Source organism: Balaenoptera borealis, assembly GCF_965194805.1.
Source record: "Balaenoptera borealis genome assembly, chromosome: 7".
Lineage (NCBI taxonomy): Eukaryota > Metazoa > Chordata > Mammalia > Artiodactyla > Balaenopteridae > Balaenoptera > Balaenoptera borealis.
The window spans coordinates 19,717,133-19,739,921 of record NC_138864.1 but is presented as its reverse complement, the minus strand read 5'-3'; the positions used below and the strand labels follow the sequence as shown (position 1 = coordinate 19,739,921).

Genomic DNA, 22,789 nt, shown 5'->3' with positions numbered 1-22,789 from the left:
CTCTCCAACAGACTTGTTGCACTCAAATGCTTGTCTCCAGGTCTGCTTTTAGATGTAGTCAAGTAAAACAGTGACTAATTAGATATTGGGATAAAGGGAAGAATTGAGAATGGCTACGAAATTTTTTTCCTATGGACGACTGGCTATTTGGAGGTATCATGAATTATAAAGGAGACAATATGTATTTAATATTTTAGATATTAGATAATTGCCATTGAGGTGCCGGCAGAACCGCCCAGTTGGATGTGTTCAGTAGACAGCTGAAAATACGGAATTGGAGTCCAGGAGAGAAGTAGAGATAGGAGCTAAGGATCTAGGAGTTATCATTATCAGTGTATGCAGGTGGGTGCTAAAGCCAGGAAAATGCTTAAGATGGCCAAAATGCTTATGTACAGAGGAAAGAAGAGGGAGAATGGATATTGAGTACAAAGTGGCAGCCTCTATAACAAACACTAAATATCATTCATATCTTCTCCCCTAAAACAGCTTACCTCAGCAAGGAGTAATTTCTTTTCTTTTTCTTTTTTTTGGCCATGCTGCACGGCTTATGAGATCTTAGTTTCCCAACCAGGGATGAACCTGGGCCCTTGGCAGTGAGAGTCCGGAGTCTTAACCACTGGACTGCCAGGGAATTCCCATTAATTTCTAATTAGTATTTAAATCCACTGCCTGGGCAGTAAACTTTCAAGAAATATAGAATAAAGTTTTATCCACGCTATACAGAGTTATTGTAAAGCAAGTATCAGACCTTAGATCTCCGTGCTCAGTTCTGAAGACAATGGTTTTCAGTGTCTCTTAAAAAAGCATAATATCACCCCCCACCCCCCACCCATTCTAATTTGCTTCAACAGGGAGGTGTGTTTCCCAGCTTAGGAGATAGAAGATAGTGTGTTTTCTACACATTGCCAGTTAGCTTAGTTACTTAGAGCAGGATGCCGGTGATAACACAGTCTGTGACCCCATCTCTTACATGGCATTTGAACTGAGGAAGAGATTATAAAGCAGTAATTAAGACTAAAGGCTTTGACCTCAGGGCTGCAGCTATGTGTCCTTGGTGAGACCTTGGGGGTATTGTTTAACCTCTCAGGGCCTCATCCAAGAAGTAGAAATACTCGGAATCCTTCGTATAGTTAGGGATAAAGTGAGATAGTGCCCGGAAAGTGCTGAGACTCCTCAGCCTAGCAGCATCAAGCACTGGTGAAACTTTATTTTTTGTAGTGTGCTTTAAGCAAACGATAGCTTTACGATAGCAAACGCCTTCCAAGTATTCTATAACATCACATTGCAACTCCGGACGCTTTCACTCCCCTAAAACGGTTCCTCATTCCCCGCTGCCACAAAACACTACGCTCTTTACGACAGTGTACGACGCCGAGCCTGACTGGTCCGCAGGGCGCGGGCCAATCGCGCGGCGCCCGACCGATGACGTAGGCCGCACTCGTGCATGCGCAGAGCGGGGAGACCTTGGCGAGGCGGCGGAGACGCTTAGCGGAGGTGAAAGCTTTGGCGGAAAGGAAAGTCCAGCGGCAACATGCAGAGCTGGAGTCGTGTGTACTGTTCGTTGGCTAAGGTGAGGGCCGACTGGGTGGGGTCGTGCTGAGCCAGAGACACAGAGAGGCCCGCTGACGGGGACCAGGACGCGGCCTAAGTGGGGGGGTTGGGAGAGGCCGGCGGCCAGGCCGGGACCAGCTGCGGCTCCACCCCTGAAACTGCTCAGCCCGGGCGGCGGCTCGGAGGCAGAGGCCTGGGCGGTGGAGAGGCCCTGCCGGTTGTATGACGGCCAGCAGTCACAGTTCCCTCCCAAGCGTGGGCCGTGGAGCCTGGCGGTCGCACATAGGCCTTGCCCCCTTGGCGGTGGAAGTATGAGTCTACCTTGCCCCGTATGGTCAACTCTTTTTCATACCTTTTGCTCATCCTCATCCCGGCCCCTGAGTGGCCTTTCTGCAGTGGACAGGTAACCTTGGGCCACCGCTTGAAAGACCCAGACCGAGTCAGCCCTAACACGTAGCCCTAGGAATTCCTCGAAGGTCCCTTCAGTGTTTGCAGTTTTAAGCTAGTGTGCCTTGACTTCCCTCTTAGAAGCTTGTATTTTTAATTGTAGCAGGTTAACCTCAGGAAAGCTTTTCTTTTTCATTTATGTACCAAATACAGCCAAAGTGTATATATGTGGGATCGTGGCTGGATACAATATTGATGCAGACCTTAAAAATAATACAGTAGTCAGACTCCTTTGTTTCAAAGATGAGTAGCTTATGTTTTCCGAAGTTAATGTAACATGCTAGAAGTCGTACTTTTAGTGAAAGGCAGAGCTGGGACTAAGACTCAGGACTGATATTTATTCTGCTGTTCTTTGGACCGCTGTCCTGACCTCAGGTGCAAGAATTGCCTTGAAATAGACAACGTTACTAGCTCAGTGTAGGTTTTGTCACTACTTCCCATTTGCCTTCTGTGATAGGAGCAATTTGCTTTGTTCCTTTGTGCCTCACTGTTCTTAGGAAATAGTAGCCATTCACATTTAGAGGTTGTTGTGGAGATTATGATGCAGTTTGTAAAACTGTAGTAGCTCTTGAATATGAGTACATTACTTGGTGCATTTTTCTAAGGTATTTTGTCTCATTTTCTATTTCTGTGGGACGGTTCAGGTACATCTTCATAGGTTGTACATGGATCACGTGTAAAAGGATTGCATAATGAAATTATCCAAGTACTTAAGCTAGAACTTTGAACACTTCAGTTATGACATTAAAATGATCCCTGGCACCAAAAGTTAGCCATGCTTCCTGAAAATTTAATAAAACTTAACACCATTGAGTAACATGTTTTAGTTAGGTTAAATATGAAATGGGATGCCGACTGTTCATAATGAAAAGTGTGGCAAGCTGACTGTTTTTACAGAAGAGGAGAAATTGATGTGTAACCTCTGTGGTAATGGAAGATACACTAATAATCATTGCTTGATACATTTGCCTTAACTCATTGTTTTCAAGGACCTTCAGGAGTTCTATATTTTGAAATCATATTTTACATGCTAGGAACATTTTCTTTTCTTTCTTTCAGAGAGGCCATTTCAATAGAATATCTCATGGTCTGCAAGGAGTTTCTGCAGTGCCACTGAGAACTTATGCAGATCAACCAAGTAAGTACTTAGTAAAACAGGTTTTCCTCATATTAACTCATATTTCCTTTGTGTTTAAAAGCAAGTGAATGGTAGAGTAACTAATAATAAAGTAATCGGTCATAGAATTCATTTGTTCATATGTTTATTCACTAAAATGTTTATAGAGCATCTGGTGTGTTCCGGGTGGTGAATGAGGCAAAGCCCTGCAGTTATGGAACTTATAGTCTGGGGGTAAAAGACAAACAGTACAGGGCTTCCCTGGTGGCGCAGTGGTTGAGAGTCTGCCTGCCGTTGCAGGGGACACGGGTTCGAGCCCTGGTCTGGGAAGATCCCACGTGCCGTGGAGCAACTGGGCCCGTGAGCCACAGCTGCTGAGCCTGCGCGTCTGGAGCCTGTGCTCCGCAACAAGAGAGGCCGCGATAGTGAGAGGCCCGCGCACCGCGATGAAGAGTGGCCCCTGCTTGCCACAACTAGAGAAAGCCCTAGCACAGAAACGAAGACCCAACACAACCATAAATAAATAAATAAACAAATACTTAAAAATAAAAAAAAAAAGATAAACAGTACACAAGTAACAGGGAAATATTTTGGGAGGTCTTTGAAAACGAAAGCTGGTAATTGGGAGGTAAGGAGGCTATTTTAGATAGGGTGTCAGGGCTTTCCTGTGTAAGGGCCTGAGTAAAGTGAGGGAGTGAGAAGGTTATTTCAGGCAGAGGGAAACAGCAGTGAGAAGGGTCCGAGGTGAGAATTTGGTTGTGAGGTTTAAGGAATTGCAAGAAGGCTGGTGTGGCTAGAACAGAGACCCATAGAGTGTAAAATCAGAGAGGTAGGCAGGGATCAGATACGGAGGGTTTTGTAAGCCAGGCCAGGATTTTACTCCCACATGTGAAGGGAAACCACTGAAGGGTGCTGGGCAGAGGAGCGATTTTATATGTTTACACTTAAAAAGTTATGGACTTCCACTGCAGGGGGCATGGGTTTTGATCCCTGGTCGGGGGACTAAGATCCCGCCTGCTGTGCTGTGTGGCCAAAAAAACCCCAAAAAACTTAACTCTGTCCACTGGGTAAGATTGAGTGTGTTAGTTGCTTAACACTGTTTAGAATGGTGAGAAATCTTTTTCCACGCTGAATGAAAATCTTGGTGGGCTTATCAAAAGCATGTTTTAAAGATTAGAAGAATGTACCCTGAAAGGAAGCTGTGGACTATGAATACTTTTGTCTTTATACTTTTCTATATTTTTGAAGTTTCTGTAAAAGATATGTATTTTTTAAAGTATTTAAAACAGGGAGTTAATGGGTTTATAGTAAGGTACTTTGGCCTCCCAGTATCAAGACTACTGAGTATTTGAAATTACCTGTTTTGACATTTTCTGGAATCGCTCATATAATCATAAGTAAAGTTGCACATGATGTCTTGAAGCTTCATTATAGAAACCATTAACTGGGGGGAGCTGTGACCATCAGTCTCCCTGCATTCTGTGAAATAATTTTATTCTGTATCCTTAAACTGTTGTCAAACTATTATCATTTTGTATATTCCTAGAATAAAGCGGAGGAGGAGGATTTGGGTCACTAATGACCAACAGTGGTTGATTTATCCTAGTTTTGAACAGGTCAAGAAATCCTTTAAAAAATACACTTTTTTTTTTTTTTTTTTAAATGAGAGCCTCTGGGAATTACAGTTTTGTCTTTTTAAAAAATTTTATTTATTTATTTATTATTCATGGTTGTGTTGGGTCTCTGTCTCTGTGCGAGGGCCTTCTCCAGTTGAGGCAAGTGGGGGCCACTCTTCATCGCGGTGCGCGGGCCTCTCACTATTGTGGCCTCTCTTGTTGCGGAGCGCAGGCTCCAGACGCGCAGGCTCAGTAATTGTGGCTCACGGGCCCAGTTGCTCCGCGGCATGTGGGATCTTCCCAGACCAGGGCTCGAACCCGTGTCGCCTGCATTGGCAGGCAGACTCTCAACCACTGCACCACCAGGGAAGCCCCCCAAAATACAAATTTGATGGTGGCGGGGTGGGGGGGGAGTTGGACCCGTTACGTCCTTTGTCCCTTCTTTCCCCCTTTCAGTTTATTGAGGTATAATTGGCATACACCCTTTGTCTCTTTTGTTAAATGGGAATATTACTTATTCTTCTCAACTCAACAGGAGAAATACTAGATTTTCATTTCCAAAGCATGCAAGTAAAGACTTTTCACGGCTCATTCTACACCTTTGGTATTACATATTCAAGGAGGATTTATTCAGTACCTTCTATTTGCCAGGCAGTCCCTGGGCAGGAACTTAAGATTGTAATGTTACGGGAATAACTGAGTACTCATGAATCTAATAATTTAGTGATCCCTTGACATCGAGTAAATTATAAATCCCTTAGTACCCATATAGATTCCGTGCATAAAGTCTTTGGTTGCATGAAGTAACAAGCGTTTTCTGTACATTTTTATATTTGTCTGAGGTGTTTATTTAATGTCTGTACTTTCCTCAAGAGTGCACACTTCATTAGGGCAAGGACTGTGATTTGTGACTGTTTAGCACCAAAAATGGTACAGTAGGTACTCAGTGCGTATTTATTGCATAAACTCTGGGGCCATGTCAGTTTTAGTTATGCTCCATCACAAGCATCCAGTATGGTGCCTGGTACACAGTGAGTACCCAGCAACAACAGTGATATTAACTGATGCATTGAGGGCTTACTCTGTCTCAGGCACAGTCTTTAATCCTTGTGGTTCTCCTACCAGGTATGTGCTGCTGTTTTCCCCATTTAGTGAATGGAGGAGCTGAGTCGAGAGAGCTTAGCTAGGAAATGACAGAGCTGGGAAAATTCTTCTGACTCTAGAGCTTACACTCTTTATCATTGTTCTGTTTGGCTTGCCTCCTTACATGAGTATTGCTTGACCAACTTGAGGAGTTCAAGCTTATTATGATACAGTCCCTGTTACAGCATCTGGGAGGTGTTTGAATATGAACCAAGTTCATCAAGGTTTGAAAAGTATTGTGTATTGTTGTTGATATGACCTGTTTCATGACAGGAATAGACTTACAGCCTTCATCAGTCACATTTGCTATGTTAATTTATTCATTCATTATTTCAACAGATACGGAGTATCTACTGTGTGCTAGTTATTGGGCTAGTTGCTGGGATACAGCAGTGAACAGGACAGACAAGATGCAGCTTTATAGTTTACAGTCCACTGGGGAATATAAACATCCAACAAATAATTGTGATAAGGACTCCACAAACTGAGCATTGGGAGTTACGATATCTGTATGTGGACCAGGAATGGTCACAATTATTTTCTAAGGAAATGATGATATCTGAAAAGGGTTGGGGTGGGAGTGGGTATGGGAGGAGGTGTTCCAGGTAGAAGGACCTGCATGTGGGAATATTTTGATGTGAGAAGGAGCATAGTGCATTTGAGGAGCTCACAAAGGGCCAGTGTGGCTGAAATATGTTGACGGTTGACTTCTCCAGGTTACAAAAGACCCTAACTCTTTATTTTAAGGGCAGTTGGAGGTCATTGAAGTGTTTTAAGCAGGGGCATGATATAATCAGATTTGTTTTTAAAGCTCGTTTTGGTTGCAGATCAGAGTGTTTATTGTAATAACTTTTTCTCTCATTAGACTATAAGAACCAGGGCTCTGTCATTCATTGGTAGCCCAAGAGCTTAGAATTGTGTCTGTAATGTGAAATACATGCTGTCAGTATTTATTTCTAGATAGATGGGCCAGAATGTATGTGGGTAGACCAGCCCAATTCTGTGCGTGTAAGGTACCAGTAATTCATTATTGCTGAAGCTTAAACTGCATGATATTGGTGGATAAGCAGAATGTGGTGGGAGATGAGGCTGGAGAAATAGTTATTGAAGAGATTTAGATGTGTATTTAAGAACTTGGATTTTATCTAACAAGAGGCAGGGAAACCAATGAGGAGCAAGAGAATAAAGTCCTAGTTGGGTTTTGGCAGGAGGTAACACCATGGTAGCTGAGGAGGGTGAGGATGAGACTGGAGGCTGCAGGACCAAAATTGGGAGGAGGATCTGAGAAGGGAAGAAACATGTGTTGAGTGCCCAGTGTGCACCTGGCATTCTCTCAGGATCTTGACATACCTTATCTCTCACCTCTCAACCCTGGGATGTAGATATTACTGTCACTGTTATGCCTATGTTGCATCGAAGCCCAGAGAGATTAAATAATTTACCCAAGAATTTAAGAGATGGTAGAGCTCATATTTGAACTCAGGTTTGTTTAACTTCACATCCTTTCTTCTTTTACTGTGTTTCTCTTTCGTTATGGACTGGCGGGTTGTAGGGTTATGATCAGAAAGTAAAAGTATTAGAATTCAAAATTTTCTTTGAAGCTGAGCGGTTTAGGGTGATCACAGGTAGAGGATGTGACTATGAAAATAGACTGAAGATTAAGGCTATTGATTATTGTATTTTTTGTTTTGTTTTTTGGGTTGTTTTTTGTTTTTGGCTGCACCACGTGACATGTGGGATCTTAGTTCTCTGACCAGGGATTGAACCAGTGCCCCCTGCAGTGGAAGTGCAGAGTCTTAACCACTGGACCGCCAGGGAAGTCCCAGGCTATTGATGATTTTAAAACAGACCCCCCCCCCCCCGTCAACAAAACAACAAGTAAACATTACAACAAGTAGCTCTTATACTCATTTAGTGAAATTGGTAATTAATGATTACTGCCTTATATTTCTTTTCCTATTCCTTTTATTTTCGTTTTAAAAATAATCTTGATTTATCTACATTTTGATACGTGCCTATTTCCCCTAACTATAACGTAAGGTTTTTGAAGGTAGTGATGATTTCCTCATAGGGTAGGCATTCATGAAATTTGATTTCATTCTGATAATGAAGAGCTTCGTATCATTTTAGTTGGAGTTCCTGATTGACCTGGAGATTATGGGATCATCTGAGTGTTTGGGAGGCATAATGGTGTAGGAGCATAGGCTTCAGAATCTAAAGAATATGGCTTGAATCCTGGCTGGATCAATTACTAATTGTGCAACCTAACATAGGTTGTTTAGTTACCCTCAGCCTTATTTTCTCCCTGTTAAATGGCAATAATAACTGTGTAACAGAGATGTGCTGAGGCTTAAATAAGACAACAGGAAGCATTTAGCTCACTACCTGGCATGTAAATTATCCAAGTGGCAGATAATATTGCAGACTGACTTCTTAAAACATGTGTTGTAATTTGTTGATGATTACAGTTGGTTTGTAACTGGACACCTTTATTTCAGTGGTGGCCTTGATAATGTGGTATCCTTAGTTTCCTCATAATGATACAATAAGTAACATTTGTAGAGTAACTTGTAGAGCACTTTTTCCTGCTTTTTCTTTCAGTTCATTTCATGACATTGACTAATTAAGTCAGTCACCTCTTATTGTACCCCAGTTCTTTTTAAAGTATCAACCCAATAGCTTTCTGCTGGTATTTTACTGCCACCTGAAATGAAGATTGCTATCCAGCTGTCTTTTGCCGTTTTGGCTTAGTCATCGTTCTCTTATGCTATCAATTTGTATATCCTTTTCAGTTTTTCTTTTTCACTTTTAAAGGCTGATGCTAGTTTTGTAAAATTATATATTAAGTGTTCCCTAAATTAATGTATTTTGTTTAACTACTTTTCTATATCCTGATTTTTAAAACTACTTTAAAATTGAGAAATGCTTCTTGACAAGGAGATGGTGAGTCAGAATCAGGTATTGTAAACTGTCACTTGCAAGCAGCCTTTGGTAAAGGTGAAAGCTAGCTGGTTTGTTTTTCCAGTATTTTATTATGAAAAATTTCAAACATTTAGAAAAGTTGCAAGAATTTTACAGTGAATACCCATGGATTCTTCACATTTTACTATACTTACATTATCACATATCTGTTCATCCATATACGTATCCATTCATTCTTCTTACCTTTCTGATGCATTTCAAGGTAAATTGCAGACATTGGTGTACTTCCCCTAAATAATAGCTTATTTTTGAAGCTTTGCACTGGATCATACCCTCCTGTACTTTCAGTTGACAAGTCTTCAGATGAAGACTTTTCTTTTTTCCCTTCATCTTTGTGCTTCCTAGCACTTTAGTGGGATTCTAATGGAATGGTACACTTAGTATCTTCAGTGCACGGCGAACTGTTTTTTGGTATTTTCTACGGTTTTTAAAAAGACCTAAGATCACACAGTAAATTGGGAAATAAAATGCAAGTATTTTGGCTTTTTTGTGTTTAGATTTAATCAATAAACATGTATATTATAACCAAAAAATGTTAAAAAATCAGCAAAGAAACATGTTTTGTAGCTTGTATTTACATTACTGTGAAATTAAAAATTAGGACCCAAACAAAGGGATATTGTTTAGGTCCTGATTTGGTTCAAGATTTAAAAATAGAAATACATTTTATTACATACTTAATTCTGAACGTGAATGAGTGAACCAAGCATTGTGGCCAAAAAGCATAATGGATCAGTAAAAATTGAAGCAATACTTTTATCATGTATTGGACCAGCTATATTTTTTTCATGTATTGAGTAATCCTAATTATCATCTGACATAACCAAGGAGAATCAGTACATTGATTTATTCAGTAGGACGATTCTTAGATTTTGTGGATAACTGGGTTGGATAACTTGTTAGTTGTCATCCAACATAGAGGTTATTTGATTCTGTTCAGGCCAGCAAAGGTCTTTCGAATGATAGTACACTCCCATCCCCTAGGGGGTGTGTGTTTTGTGGGGGAGGGATGATAAGAAATTAAATTTGCTGTCTTTGTAGGTCAGAATATAGTTATTATACAGTGAATACTTACTATGTACGTTCCAGGTACTATGCTAAGCTATTTGCATACATTATTTATTCTGTATTACAGCCCTATGAGGTAGATTTTCTTGTACTGTTTATTTTGCAGATGAGTAAACTGAGGGTGAAGCAGGTTAAATTACTCGTCTAAGGTCAGATAGCTAGTAATTATAAAGCTTGATTATTGCTCTTGGGGATAGGTGAAACTGAGGAATGGAGTAGTTTGAATAATGGAAAGACCACTGGAAGGAGAGACAGAAAACTTAATTTTGTCTCTGCCACACGAGTGCTAGATGACCTTGGGCAAGTTAATTGACCTCTCTGAACCTAGTGTTTTTTATCTGTGATATATCAAATATATGCCATCCTTACCTTCCTCCTAGGAAGTTCTGGGAAAAACATGATAATATATGTGAAAGTGTGTTAAAAACTGCTAAATGCTAGGTTGCAATGACAGTTGAGGGGTGGAGAAGGGAGACTGTCTCTAACTCTTAACAGTTATTATTGCTTTATTTGATGTTGGATTGAGGAGAATGGGAATAATTGGACTTAATTTTACATTTGTATCATAATTATTATATTCCTCAGGCTACTGATGAAAGTTAACTTTCAGTTTCTTATCTTTATATGATAAATGTCCAGAATAGTTCATTGAGTTCTATTTAGCCTATTATCTTAAACTATACAAAATGTATCATTATTCCAATAAAGTTCAAAACGTATTTGCCATGCATTATAGGGAAGCAGAGTTTTCCCCCTGATATCTTAGAAGTTAAGTACCTGAAAAGGATATAATCAGTCTTAAATTTATTGAGAGAACTAAAGTATTATACAAAATTATCTTATTTAATCCAAACATCAATCATTTAAGGCAGTGTTATTGTTCCTGTATGACAAAAATGAGGTCACTTAGTCACACAACTAATAAGTGACAGGAGCCACTTATTAGTTCAGGAGCTGAGATTTGAAGCCAGGTATGTCAGATTCCAAAGCTCAGGCTCTTTCCTTCATACAGATGCGTCAGTAAATGCCTGTCCGTCATGAAACTATGGAATTTAGCAAGGTCAGTGGGTACAAAACTCAGTTATATTTTGGTATGCCGTAATGAATAAATAGAAAACAAAATTTAAAAATCTGTGCCATTTCAGTTATGTCAAAGAACATCAGGTACCTGATTCATCAGGAATGAATAGTACTGTGTAGAAAATGCTGATTATTTGCGCTTTCTTGGAGGTGTAAAATGTAAGATTTTTTTTTTTTAATGTACTGTTTTTGGTCAATATTAAGCAATTTATTGTTTTGTATCAATTTGCTTTTATTGTAGTTGATGCTGATGTAACAGTGATAGGTTCTGGTCCTGGAGGATATGTTGCTGCTATTAAAGCTGCCCAGTTAGGCTTCAAGGTAAGGTTTAGGCTCAGACTAGGTGTTGATTCCTTTTCATTTGGCAAGAATTGATCACATTCACAAAATACTTTGCAGGTAATTAATAATGGTAAATAATTTCTTAATTCTATAAATTATATTTAGGCCTGAGACTAATGAAGAGAGAGGGTTTATTTGGTTGTAGGATTTTCATGAAATGGAAAGTGAAGTTGTTATTTTTCCCCTCCCCCCAATACTTTTTTGTTTTGGCTTCTTATCACACTTTGGAAGATACAGTAATAGAGCCAAAAACATGTATTTGGTTTGTTAAACAAAAATATTTTTTAGACTAATTCGCTTTTGGGTTAATATTATTCAAATAATAAATTATAAAGGAGTCTATTTCATTCTCACAAACACAGTTTCAGTAGCATGTTTTGTAGAAGAATTAAGACAGATACATTTGGAATTTTAGTGAACCGAAACATTGCAGGTTATGTGCAGTAAATAAAGTTTTCTTTGGTTGTAGGCAGTCTGCGTTGAGAAAAATGAAACACTCGGTGGAACATGCTTGAACGTTGGTTGTATTCCTTCTAAGGTGAGCATATGTTTTGTGCAGTGCAGAAATATTTTCATTAGCCACCAGCTAGAAGGATATATTGAAATTAGAATATTAAACTAATACAGTTATTAAAAAATAAACCAGGGATGATAAAAACACGTTTTTCCCATGTTAAAACTTAGAGTACTGTCATCAGTCTGCCATACATTCCTGAAATAACTTCCTTGTCTTAGAATGCTTAGCCTTTGAGCTAGGCTCTGATGACAGACTCTGATGTTCCATTTTTTTTCTTTTTAGCTTTCCTTTACAGTGAAACAGATAGTAGGTAGTAAATTCTTCTTTTAGGCCCTTTATATATGAAAATATGACTGCTTTTTTAACCTGCCTTTCTGAAATGTGTATTTAATTCGTTGCTTTTAAAGAAAGTAAAGATGTTTTTTCATTCTTGTTCGTTGAACGTTTAAGTCGTTATTGTTTGCCTTAGATTAATTATGTAAGAACAGAAACTGAATTGGTGTAGTCCTATATGCTATTTCACATAGAGAATGTCATTTTGTAAGTGGTTTTTGATTATATATAGTTTGTGAAATTTGATAATTGAGTCTATTTCCTTTAGGCTTTATTGAATAACTCTCATTATTACCATATGGCCCATGGAAAAGATTTTGCATCTAGAGGAATTGAAAGTATGTATACCTTTCATATTTAGCAATATTATCACTTAACTTGACTCTTCTAGCTTAACTTGACTTGTGTCTAATGAGTGTGTAATATATGTTCAGTGAGGGAAGAGTAAGAAAAAGATCTTAAAAATGTGAAAAGATTTATTTAAGAAAGAAGGCTTAAGTTCATATTCCTACTATGACATCTTGTGTTCCTTTGCTAACATGTGAGAGAGAGAGAGAGAGAGAGAGAGAGAGAAGTCAGTTTTTATTTCCCTGAAACCTAGAGATCATTAGGAGGTGCTGGATTCCTGAGTGCCATGGGCAAATAATGGTGAAGGAAGGAAAGTCTACTTAAGTTCTTGGTAGTGGAAAGAGATGCAAGGAGAGGGGGAAGGATGCAGCATAGTGGAAAAGAAGGACATTTCATAATGTTTTAATTTGTTATGTCATATCTCCTGCCATTCTTTTTGGACTGTGTTCATTTCATCCTTTTTCTCCAATTATTGTTGTTTACAGATATATCCAGGAGGGTAGTCCTTCTAGGAAGGGCCAAAACACACCTTTGTTGGAGGCGGGGGGGTGTGTTAATTGATTTCCCTTCATTTATTTCTTTGTAGCAGTAGGTTTCTGAAAGATTGGGCTGTAGTGTAGGCAGACAGGAAGGTATAGGAGTGATGTATATACATTAAAGCAAATATATTAAGCTCGATGAAAAGTAGAATCAAAACTCACTTTCTGTACCCACAAAGGAAAGAAGAGACAGGGTTAGTCAAAGAAGTGCATTGTAGGTAAAGCTTCATGTTCTAGCTCTGTGACTTAGGTAAATGAAATCTCTCAGGGCCTCTGTTTCCTCATCTTTGAGATATGTGTTGGTTGCATGAGCTGATTTCTGAGGTAGTCTTACATGTAAAGTTCTGTTGAGTTTGAGTTTCTTTATCTTCTGAGTTGCTTCAGAGTTTTCTTCTGAATTAAATGAGTGAGTAAAATCTAGTTTTTTAAACTCTTTTATATTAAGCTTCTGTATTTGAAGTTTTCAAATGTGTATTTTTAGTAGTTGTTTCATGAAATTTAGCCTTTTCTTTTGTTTGCAATTTCCAGTGATGTTTTACTTTGTCATTTTTATCAATACTTAAATTTAAATCTCTTCCAGATTTATAATTACCATAAGGTGTTTGGAGAATATATTGTCATAATGGGGTGTAATGTTATATTTTGGACTTCGTTTTTCCTGAAGGTGGACTTTTTACAGTGTGTGATAGGTTCCGTTATTGTGATAGGATGCTGTTTGCCTTTTGCCAGCTACGATTATTGTATCAGTTATTAGATTAAAAATTTTTAATACTGCCTTTTAAACAGTTCTGTAAGCATTAGGCTGCAGTTTTTTAGACCTTGATTCATGAAAAATATCACACATTGCTTCAGGAATTTAGCTATGGATTAAAGATTTATTTAACAAATTACAGTGTCTGAAGTTCGCTTGAATTTAGAGAAGATGATGGAGCAGAAGAGTAATGCAGTAAAAGCTTTAACGGGTGGAATTGCCCACTTATTCAAACAGAATAAGGTCAGTGTGTTTAATGTTCAAATTTTTGCTTTATTTTATATACACCTTAACATTGCTTTATGCTCACAGTGATGTTATTAGAACTTGGCTGCTGGAGAAAATTTATTTAATTTAAAACAGTATGTTAACCTGAAATAGATTTCCCTGATACATATAACAAAACGTTTGCTGTTCCATATGTAGCATTACTAAGTAGGGAAGTATTTTGTATTGGATAAATTATTTAATAGTTTTTTCTTACTAATCATATTTGTTTCTCCAAAAAAATTATTTTAAACTTTGTGAATTTATAAACATTATTTTATAAAGGTTGCTCATGTAAATGGATATGGAAAGATAACTGGGAAAAATCAGGTCACTGCTACGAAAGCTGATGGCAACACTCAAGTTATTGATACAAAGAACATTCTTATAGCCACAGGTTCAGAAGTCACTCCTTTTCCTGGAATTACGGTATTTACATGTTTTACAACTGTCACAACCTTCCTACAGAAATATGTTTTATAAACGACTTTATGCTCTTTATGAACTTTGAATGACAGATCTCTGACTGAAGTACTATATGTTGACAGTCATTCAGCTTTGGGAAATTGCCTGTCTTTATTCTGCAGTAATCGTGACCAGAAATAGAACACTGTATATTAAGATATATTTCAATTCAATATGAAGTTAAAATTTACCATTTTGTTTTGAAATGCTGAATGATAAATTTTTTAGTGAGCATTTTTAATGGGTTTTGATAAAATTGAGTCTATGGACAAAAGTCGTAAGTAGCTCAAAGCAAATAAATGACTTAGTATTTTTAGTTATTATACTGAGTGAGATCACAGTTTATAATCAGGTTTTTCCAAATAATTTTGATTGTATCTTTTTTTAAAATTACAGATTGATGAAGATACAGTAGTGTCATCTACAGGTGCTTTGTCTTTAAAAAAAGTTCCAGAAAAGATGGTTGTCATTGGTGCAGGAGTAATAGGTGTAGAATTGGTGAGTGATGTTTTTTTCTGCCCCTTATTACTTAACATGGAGTTGGACAGGACTTAGTGGTGCTCTGTTTGATTCTTTGTATAACATCACAGGTAGATCAGCATTGAGGGTTTTTTTTTGTTTTTTTAAAAAAATTTATGTACATCCATTAGTTTTTTTTTATATAATTAAAAAAAAATTTTTTTTGGCTGCTTTGGGTCTTCGTTGTTGCATGCGGGCTTTCTCTAGATGCGGCAAGCAGCGGCTACTCTATGTTGCAGTGCGCAGGCTTCTCATTACGGTGGCTTCTCTTCTTGGGGAGCATTGGCTCTAGGTACACGGGCTTCAGTAGTTGCAGCACGCGAGCTCAGTAGTTGTGGCTCACGGGCTCTAGAGCACAGGCTCAGTAGTTGTGGTGCACGGGCTTAGTTGCTCCCCGGCATGTGGGATCTTCCCGGACCAGGGATTGAACCCGTGTTCCCTGCATTGTCAGGCGGATTCTTAACCACTGCACCACCAAGGAAGTCCCAGCATTGAGTTTTGCTTAGACATTTATCTAGTAGTAAAGAATTTTCAAGGCAACCTATTTAAGTAATCATTAGTCATTAGAACATTTCTTTTGTTTTGAAATCTGCTTCCCTGTATCTTTCACCTTTCCTATTCCCTAGAACTGGACTAATTTTTAAAAATCTACCAGCCCTTCAGGTATTTAAACGTGCCAGCCCTTCGACCCTTCAGCAGACAGCTCTCATTCTGAGTGAATTACATGACTTATGTGACCTGACTCCTCCCTGCCTCTCCATCCTCATCTCGATCCCTCTTAACTCAAGTTTTAGAAATGTCACACTACTTGAAGTTCTCTGAATACTGTGCTGTCTCCTACCTTTTCACTGCCTGGTTCTCCTTTCTTGTCCGTCTGGCAGTTTTCATGTTTGTCCAGTGACCTCTATCCCTCCATTTTAGGAGTCCTTTCCCAGGGCCGTTTTACCTTGTAATCGCCAAGAATGGCTCTACTTCTGAAATCACAAATCCAGACATTTTATTCTCTAACCATAGGCTCCTTTCCTCTAAGTAATTCCTCAGGTAGACAGACTCTCTAACTTAATCAAGTTTTCTAGTCCCTAGATCCCTCTTATGTTTTTGCTCTCTGCCTTTATCCCGTCTTGACTGCTTTCGCGAGCAGGTTAGATTCTATAATGTGTCACTTTAATCACTTCCTTACAGGTGTTCTTGAGTCCCTTGCCTTGCTGTTCTGTCATATCTGCTTGGCAAAACTAGTCCTGGTTGAATTCAGCTGTCTGTCTTTTTAGGCTATACCCAGGATATTGACTACACCAGGAGAACGACACGCACCCTGCAGATTAGTACCTGTGTAAATTTTTGGTCACAGGTCTCAACAGGATCCTCAGCCTTGCTGACAACTCCATTATTTCCTTAGCTGGTACACTCTCCTGGTGCCTGCAATGGTTGTTTCATTTCCCACTCATCTCAAACCTCTGCCAGCACAGTGTCTTCCCCTGCTTGCAGATGACCTTGTCTCCTAAATTCCACATAAGAGAAACCATCAGGGGAGAACTTCCTCAGCCTGATGCCCCAGATTTCAAAATATTTTTACCCATTGTTACACTTGTTCTCTTGATCTCTGTTGTAACTCTGGAAGTGCTTTTTTCCCTAAGACTGAACCCTTTACCTGTGCTTGGTAGTGCATCATCTCCTGCCTTCTTGGGGACTTTGTTTTGTGATTTTAATTTTTGTATTTTTTTTTAGTCTTCAAACTCTCCTCTATTTTTGCTTCCTTATTTACGTTTAAACCTGCTTCTCTGTGGGCACCTGTGTGCATTCACACATGCCAAGATGCCTTTGCACTCATAGACACAGGCTGTGTACACATAAATAAGCCTTTTTTTGATCCTGTGTCCTCCTTCAGTTGCTAATTTTCCTCTCACCTTCTCTCCACAACCAGACTTCTTGAAAGAGATGCCCACACTCCGTTTCATCAGTTCCCACTCACTTCTTCGTCCATGGCTTCTTGTGCCATCAAATTGCTCTTGACAGGGCATGAATGGATTTATTGCTCAATCCAGTGGACTGTTTTCTTCACTGCTTTATTTGGTAGCAAACAGCATTGCTGATTTTCTTGCGTTTGAAACTTTTCCCTTAACTTCTCTGATCAAACCACACTGTGGGTTTTCCAGCTACCCTTTGGGCTGACTTCTCATTCTTCCCTTTCTCAGCCTTCCCTTTAATTGTTAGTATTACTCTAGATTCTGTCTTAGGGTTCTATTCCAGACCCTTTTTGTCTTTCCACAGAATATTCTCTTCCCTCTTACCTCAGTTACACAAGGACTCAAATATTTGCAGCCTAATCCTTTCTCCTTGCCTCTGAATTTTTTATATCTGAATGCTTACCAGCATCTCTGTTTGTAGGTCTCACAGGCACTCAGTTCAGTAAGTGCCTCTTAACCTTTCTCTCCCTCTTTCACTCCCCCAAATAAAACAAAGCCTGTTTCTTTTCTAACATTTCCCATATCTGAGTGGTACTGCCATCTATCTAGAGGCCTAAAGAAGTTTGGAAACTGTATGTGACCTCTCCCATGCTTTTGTGCCCCATATTGAGTCAGTCCCTGGGTCGTAATGTGATACTACCTGTTAGGTGGCTCATGAATATATCCTCCTCTTTTCATGTGTCTACTTAGATCCCACTTCATGCCAAGATCATGTCTTACCCTGGGTTTCTCTTACTTCTTTAACTTTTTCTAATCTGTTTTCCTCAGAGTGGCTGAAGTGATTTTTCTGTAACACAAATGTAATCATGTCTCTTCCCTGCTGAAAACCCTTCAATGACTCATTATAGCTGTTAGGATAAGTACAAACTCTTAAATGTTGGTTGGTGCTGGCTCAAATCTCCAGCCTCATTTCTGACCCCTTTCCCTCTCAAACTATGTTCAAGGTATATTGAAATATCAGTTCCTGAACAAGCTGCATTCTTTGTCTGTAGGTAGGCCTTCCTTCTGTTTGGAACATTTCATCCCTCTACGAGTTTCTGCACTTTCTGAGCCCTTCCCTGCCTACCCTAGATGTCCTTAGGTACTTTTGCTGAGTGTTCCATTGCACCCTATACTTCTTGTTCTAGCTTTTGTCTTGCTTTCTTGATGTTACTTGTTCACTTGTCTCTCTTTCATTAAATCATAAACTCCATGAGGGTAGAGATGCTGGCTGTTTGATTTACTGTGTGTCTTTAGGATCTAGCGTAGTGGCTGATCTATAATAAGTACTCATGTATTGGCTTTTATTATTGCTCTATAAACATTTGTTGATATAATAAATACCTTTCAAATGTCAGCTTAGAAGTTACCTTTTTAGTGGAGACTTCTGTTTAAGAAAGCTCAGGTCTTTCCTTCAAGTCTTCAGTATAATGTGTCTGCATCTTTGCGTCATCTACTAATAACAGTATATTGAATCTATTTGTTTATGTCTGTCTTTTTTATAGGACCATAAGCTCTTTAAAGGCAGAGATTGAGTTTTATTCATATTTAAATCTCCATTGCTTTTCTTTTTTTGTTTTGTTTTTTTGTCTGCACCACGCCGCATGCGGTATCTTAGTTCCCTGACCAGGGATTGAACCTGTGCCCCCTGCAGTGGAAGCGTGGAGTCTTAACCACTGGACCACCATGGAAGTCCCTGATACTACAGTCTTTAACCAGTTATAAACATAACTGAATACCTTGCTGATACCAAAATATACTACATTAACCAGCCCAGAAAAACTTTTAGAAAATAAAGTGTGGGTCGTTTACATGACCCGTTTGAAACACTTGTGGTAGTGTCTAACGATTGTCAAACCAGCTGTTTAAAAATCTCTTCTAGTATTTAGCAGAGGTTGACCTCTGCTCCACATTTCAGAGTCTATTCTTTTTTCTTTTTCTTTTTTAACTTTTTATTTTATATTGGAGTATAGTTGATTAACAATGTTGTGTTAGTTTCAGGTGTACAGCAGAGTGATTCAGTTATATGTATATATGTATTTATTCTTTTTCAAATTCTTTTCCATTTAGGTTGTTACATAATACTGATCAGAGTTCCCTGATTGGGTTATCCATTTTAAATATAGTAGTATGTACATATCAATCCCAAACTTCCTAACTTCATTTGTATATTACTTTTTTCAACCTCACATATAAGCGATATCATATGATACTTGTCTTTCTCTGTCTGACTTACTTCATTCAGTATGACAATCTCTAGGTCCATCCATGTTGCTGCAAATGGCATAATTTCATTCTTTTTATTGGCTGAGTAATACTCCTTTGTATATATGTACCCCATCTTCTTTATCCATTCATCTGTCAGTGGACATTTAGGTTGCTTCCATGTCTTGGCTATTGTAAACAGTGCTGCAATGAACATTGGGGTGCATGTATTCTTTTGGACCATGTTTTTCTCTGGATATATGCCCAGGAGTGGGATTGCAGGATCATATGGTAGCTTTATTTTTAGTTTTTTAAGAGCCTCCATACTGTTCTCCACAGTGGCTGTACCAATTTACATTCCCACCAACAGTGTAGGAGGGGTCCCTTCTCTACACGCTCTCTCCAGCATTTATTGTTTGTGGATTTTTTGATGATAGCCATTTTGACTGGTTTAAGGTGATATCTCATTGTAGTTTTTTTTTTTTTAAGATTTTTTTTTTTTGATGTGGACCATTTAAAAATCTTTTTTGAATTTGTTACAGTATTGCTTCTGTTTTATGTTTTGGTTTTTTGGCTGCGAGGCATGTGGGATCTTAGCTCCCCCACCAGGGATTGAACCCATACCCCCCGCATTAGACTGCCAGGGAAGTCCCCTGCCTTGTAGTTTTGATTTGCATTTCTCTAATACTTAGTGATGTTGAGCATCTGTTCATGTGCCTCTTGGCCATCTGTATGTCTTCTTTGGAGAAATGTCTATTTAGGTCTTCTGCCCATTTTTTGATTGGGTTGTTTTGCTTTTATGATATTAAGCCCTATGAGCTGTTTGTAAAGTTTGGAGAGTAATCCCTTGTTGGTTGCATCATTTGTAAATATTTTCTCCCATTCTGTGGGTTGTCTTTTCATTTTGTTTGTGGTTTCCTTTGCTGTGCAAAAGCTTTTGAGTTTAATTAGGTCCCATTTGTTTTTGTTTTTATTTCAATTAGTCTGGGAGACGGATTGAGAAAGATATTACTGTGATTTATGTCAGGGAGTGTTCTGCCTATGTTTTCCTCTAAAAGTTTTATAGTGTTCAGTCTTACATTTAGGTCTTTAATCCATTTTGAGTTTATTTTTGTGTGTGGTGTCAGAAAGAGTATTTTAATTTCATTTTTTTTACATGTAGTTGTCCAGTTTTCCCAGCACCATTTATTGAAGAGACTGTCTTTCCTCCGTCGTATAGTCTTGCCTCCTTTATTGTAGATTAATTGACCACAGGTGCATGGGTTTATTTCTGGGCTTTCTATCCTGTTCCATTAATCTATATTTCTGGTTTTGTGCCAGTACCATACTGTTCTGATGACTATAGCTTTGTAGTATAGTCTGAAGTCAGGGAGCCTGATTCCTCCAGCTCCATTTTTCTTTCTCAAGATTGCTTTGGCTATTCGGGGTCTTTTGTTTCTCCACACAAACTTTAAGATTTTTTGTTCTACTTCTGTGAAAAGTGCCGTTGGTACTTTGTTAGGGATTGCATTGAATCTGTAGATTGCCTTTGGTAGGATAGTCATTTTGACAGTATTGATTCTATCCAAGAACATGGTATATCTCGCCATCTGTTGTGTAGTCTTCGATTTCTTTCATCAGCCTAGTATAGTTTTCAGAGTACAGGTCTTTTATCTCTTTAGGTAGGTTTATTCCTAGGTATTTTATTCTTTTTGATATGATGGTAAATGGGATTGTTTCTTTAATTTCTCTTTCTGATCTTTTGTTGTTAGTGTATAGAAATGCAACAGATTTCTGTGTATTAATTTTGTAACCTGCAACTTTACCGAATTCATGATTATGGGCTCTAGTAGTTTTCTGGTACAGTCTTCAGGATTTTCTATGTATAGTATCATGTCATCTGCAGACAGTGACAGTTTAACTTCTTTTCCAGTTTGGATTCCTTTTATTTTTTTTTTTCTTTGATTGCTGTAGCTAAGACTTCCAAAACTATGTTGAATAAAAGTGGCGAGAGTGGACATCCTTGTCTTGTTTTGTTGAGTATGATGTTAGCTGTAGGTTTGTCATATATGGCCTTTATTATGTTGAGGTATGCCCACTTTCTGTAGAGTTTTTATCATAAATGGGTGTTGAATTTTGTCAAAAGCTTTTTCTCCATCTATTGAGATGATCACATGGTTTTTATTTCTGTGTTTGTTGATGTGGTGTATCACACTGATTGATTTGTGGATACTGAAAAATCCTTGCATCCCTGGGATAAATCCCCCTTGATCATGGTGTATGATCCTTTTAATGTATCGTTGGATTCAGATTTGCTAGTATTTTGTTGAGGATTTTTGCGTCTATGTTCATCAGTGATATTGGTCTGTAATTTTCTTTTTTTGTGGTATCTTTGTCTGGTTTTGATATCAGGGTCATCACCCTCATAGAATGAGTTTGGGAGTTTTCCTTCCTCTGCAATTTTTTGGAACAGTTTCAGAAGGGTAGGTGTCAACTCTTCTCTAAATGTTTGATAGAATTTGCCTGTGAAGCCATCTGGTCCTGGACGTTTGTTTTTTGGGAGTTTTTAAGTCACAGTTTCAATTTCGGTGCTTGTGATTGGTCTGTTCATATCTTCTATTTCTTCCTGGTTCAGTCTTGGGAGATTGTACCTTTTGAAGAATTTGTCCATTTCTTCCACGTTGTCCATTTTACTGGCATATAGTTGCTTGTAGTAGTCTCTTATGATCCTTTGTATTTCTGTGGTGTCAGTTGTAACTTCTCCATTTTCATTTCTAATTTTATTGATTTGAGTCCTCTCCCTTTTTTTTCTTGACAAGTCTGGCTAAAGGTTTATCAATTTTGTTTATCTTTTCAAAGAACGAGCTTTTAATTTCATTGATCTTTGCTGTTGTCTCTATTTCATTCATTTCTGCTCTGATCTTTATTTCTTTCCTTCTACTAACTTTAGGTTTTGTTTGTTCTTTCTCTAGTTGCTTTAGGTGTAAGGTTAGGTTGTTTATTTGGGATTTTTCTTACGTCCTGAGGTAAGATTGTATTGCTGTAAACTTCTGTCTTAGAACTGCTTTTGCTGCATCCCATAGGTTTTGGATTGTTGTGCTTTCATTTTCATTTGTTTCTAGGTTTTGTTATTTTTGTTTTGTTTTGTTTTTGCCAAGCTGGGCGGCAAGTGAGATCTTAGTTTCCTGACCAGGGATCCATCCATTGGTTGTTTAGTAGCATATTGTTTAGCTTCCATGTGTTTGTGTTTTTTAGCTTTTTTCTTGTAGTTGATTTCTAATCTTGTAGTGATGTGGTTGGAAAAGATGCTTGGTATGATTTCAGTTTTCTTAAATTTACCAAGGCTCACTTTGTGACCCAGCACGTGGTCAGTTCTGGAGAATATTCCACGTGCCCTTGAGGAAGAATGTGTATTCTGCTGCTTTTGCTTTTTTTTTTCTTTTTTTAAAATTTATTTATTTTTGGCTGCGTTAGATCTTTGTTGCTGTGCGCGGGCTTTCTCTAGTTGCAGGGAGTGGGAGCTACTCTTCGTTGCGGCGCGCAGGCTTCTCATTGAGGTGGCTTCTCTTTATTTCGG

General features: G+C 38.5%; 1 protein-coding gene across 8 annotated transcripts in view; it reads left to right on the top strand.

The window, feature by feature from the left end:
- The first annotated feature begins 1,418 nt into the window (after positions 1–1,418).
- Positions 1,419–22,789, top strand: part of DLD (dihydrolipoamide dehydrogenase) — a 52,868-nt gene continuing 31,497 nt past the window's right edge. For all 8 annotated transcript variants that reach the window (XR_014246861.1, XR_014246862.1, XR_014246863.1 and 5 more), the window contains exons 1-8: positions 1,419–1,570; positions 3,058–3,136; positions 11,246–11,325; positions 11,816–11,884; positions 12,465–12,534; positions 13,977–14,077; positions 14,387–14,530; positions 14,963–15,064. Coding sequence is in view for 4 of the 8 variants with exons in the window: in XM_082399842.1 (XP_082255968.1) it covers positions 1,532–1,570; positions 3,058–3,136; positions 11,246–11,325; positions 11,816–11,884; positions 12,465–12,534; positions 13,977–14,077; positions 14,387–14,530; positions 14,963–15,064 (684 nt within the window). In the remaining 4 variants the exon portion in view is untranslated. The remainder of the gene's footprint in view (positions 1,571–3,057; positions 3,137–11,245; positions 11,326–11,815; positions 11,885–12,464; positions 12,535–13,976; positions 14,078–14,386; positions 14,531–14,962; positions 15,065–22,789) is intronic.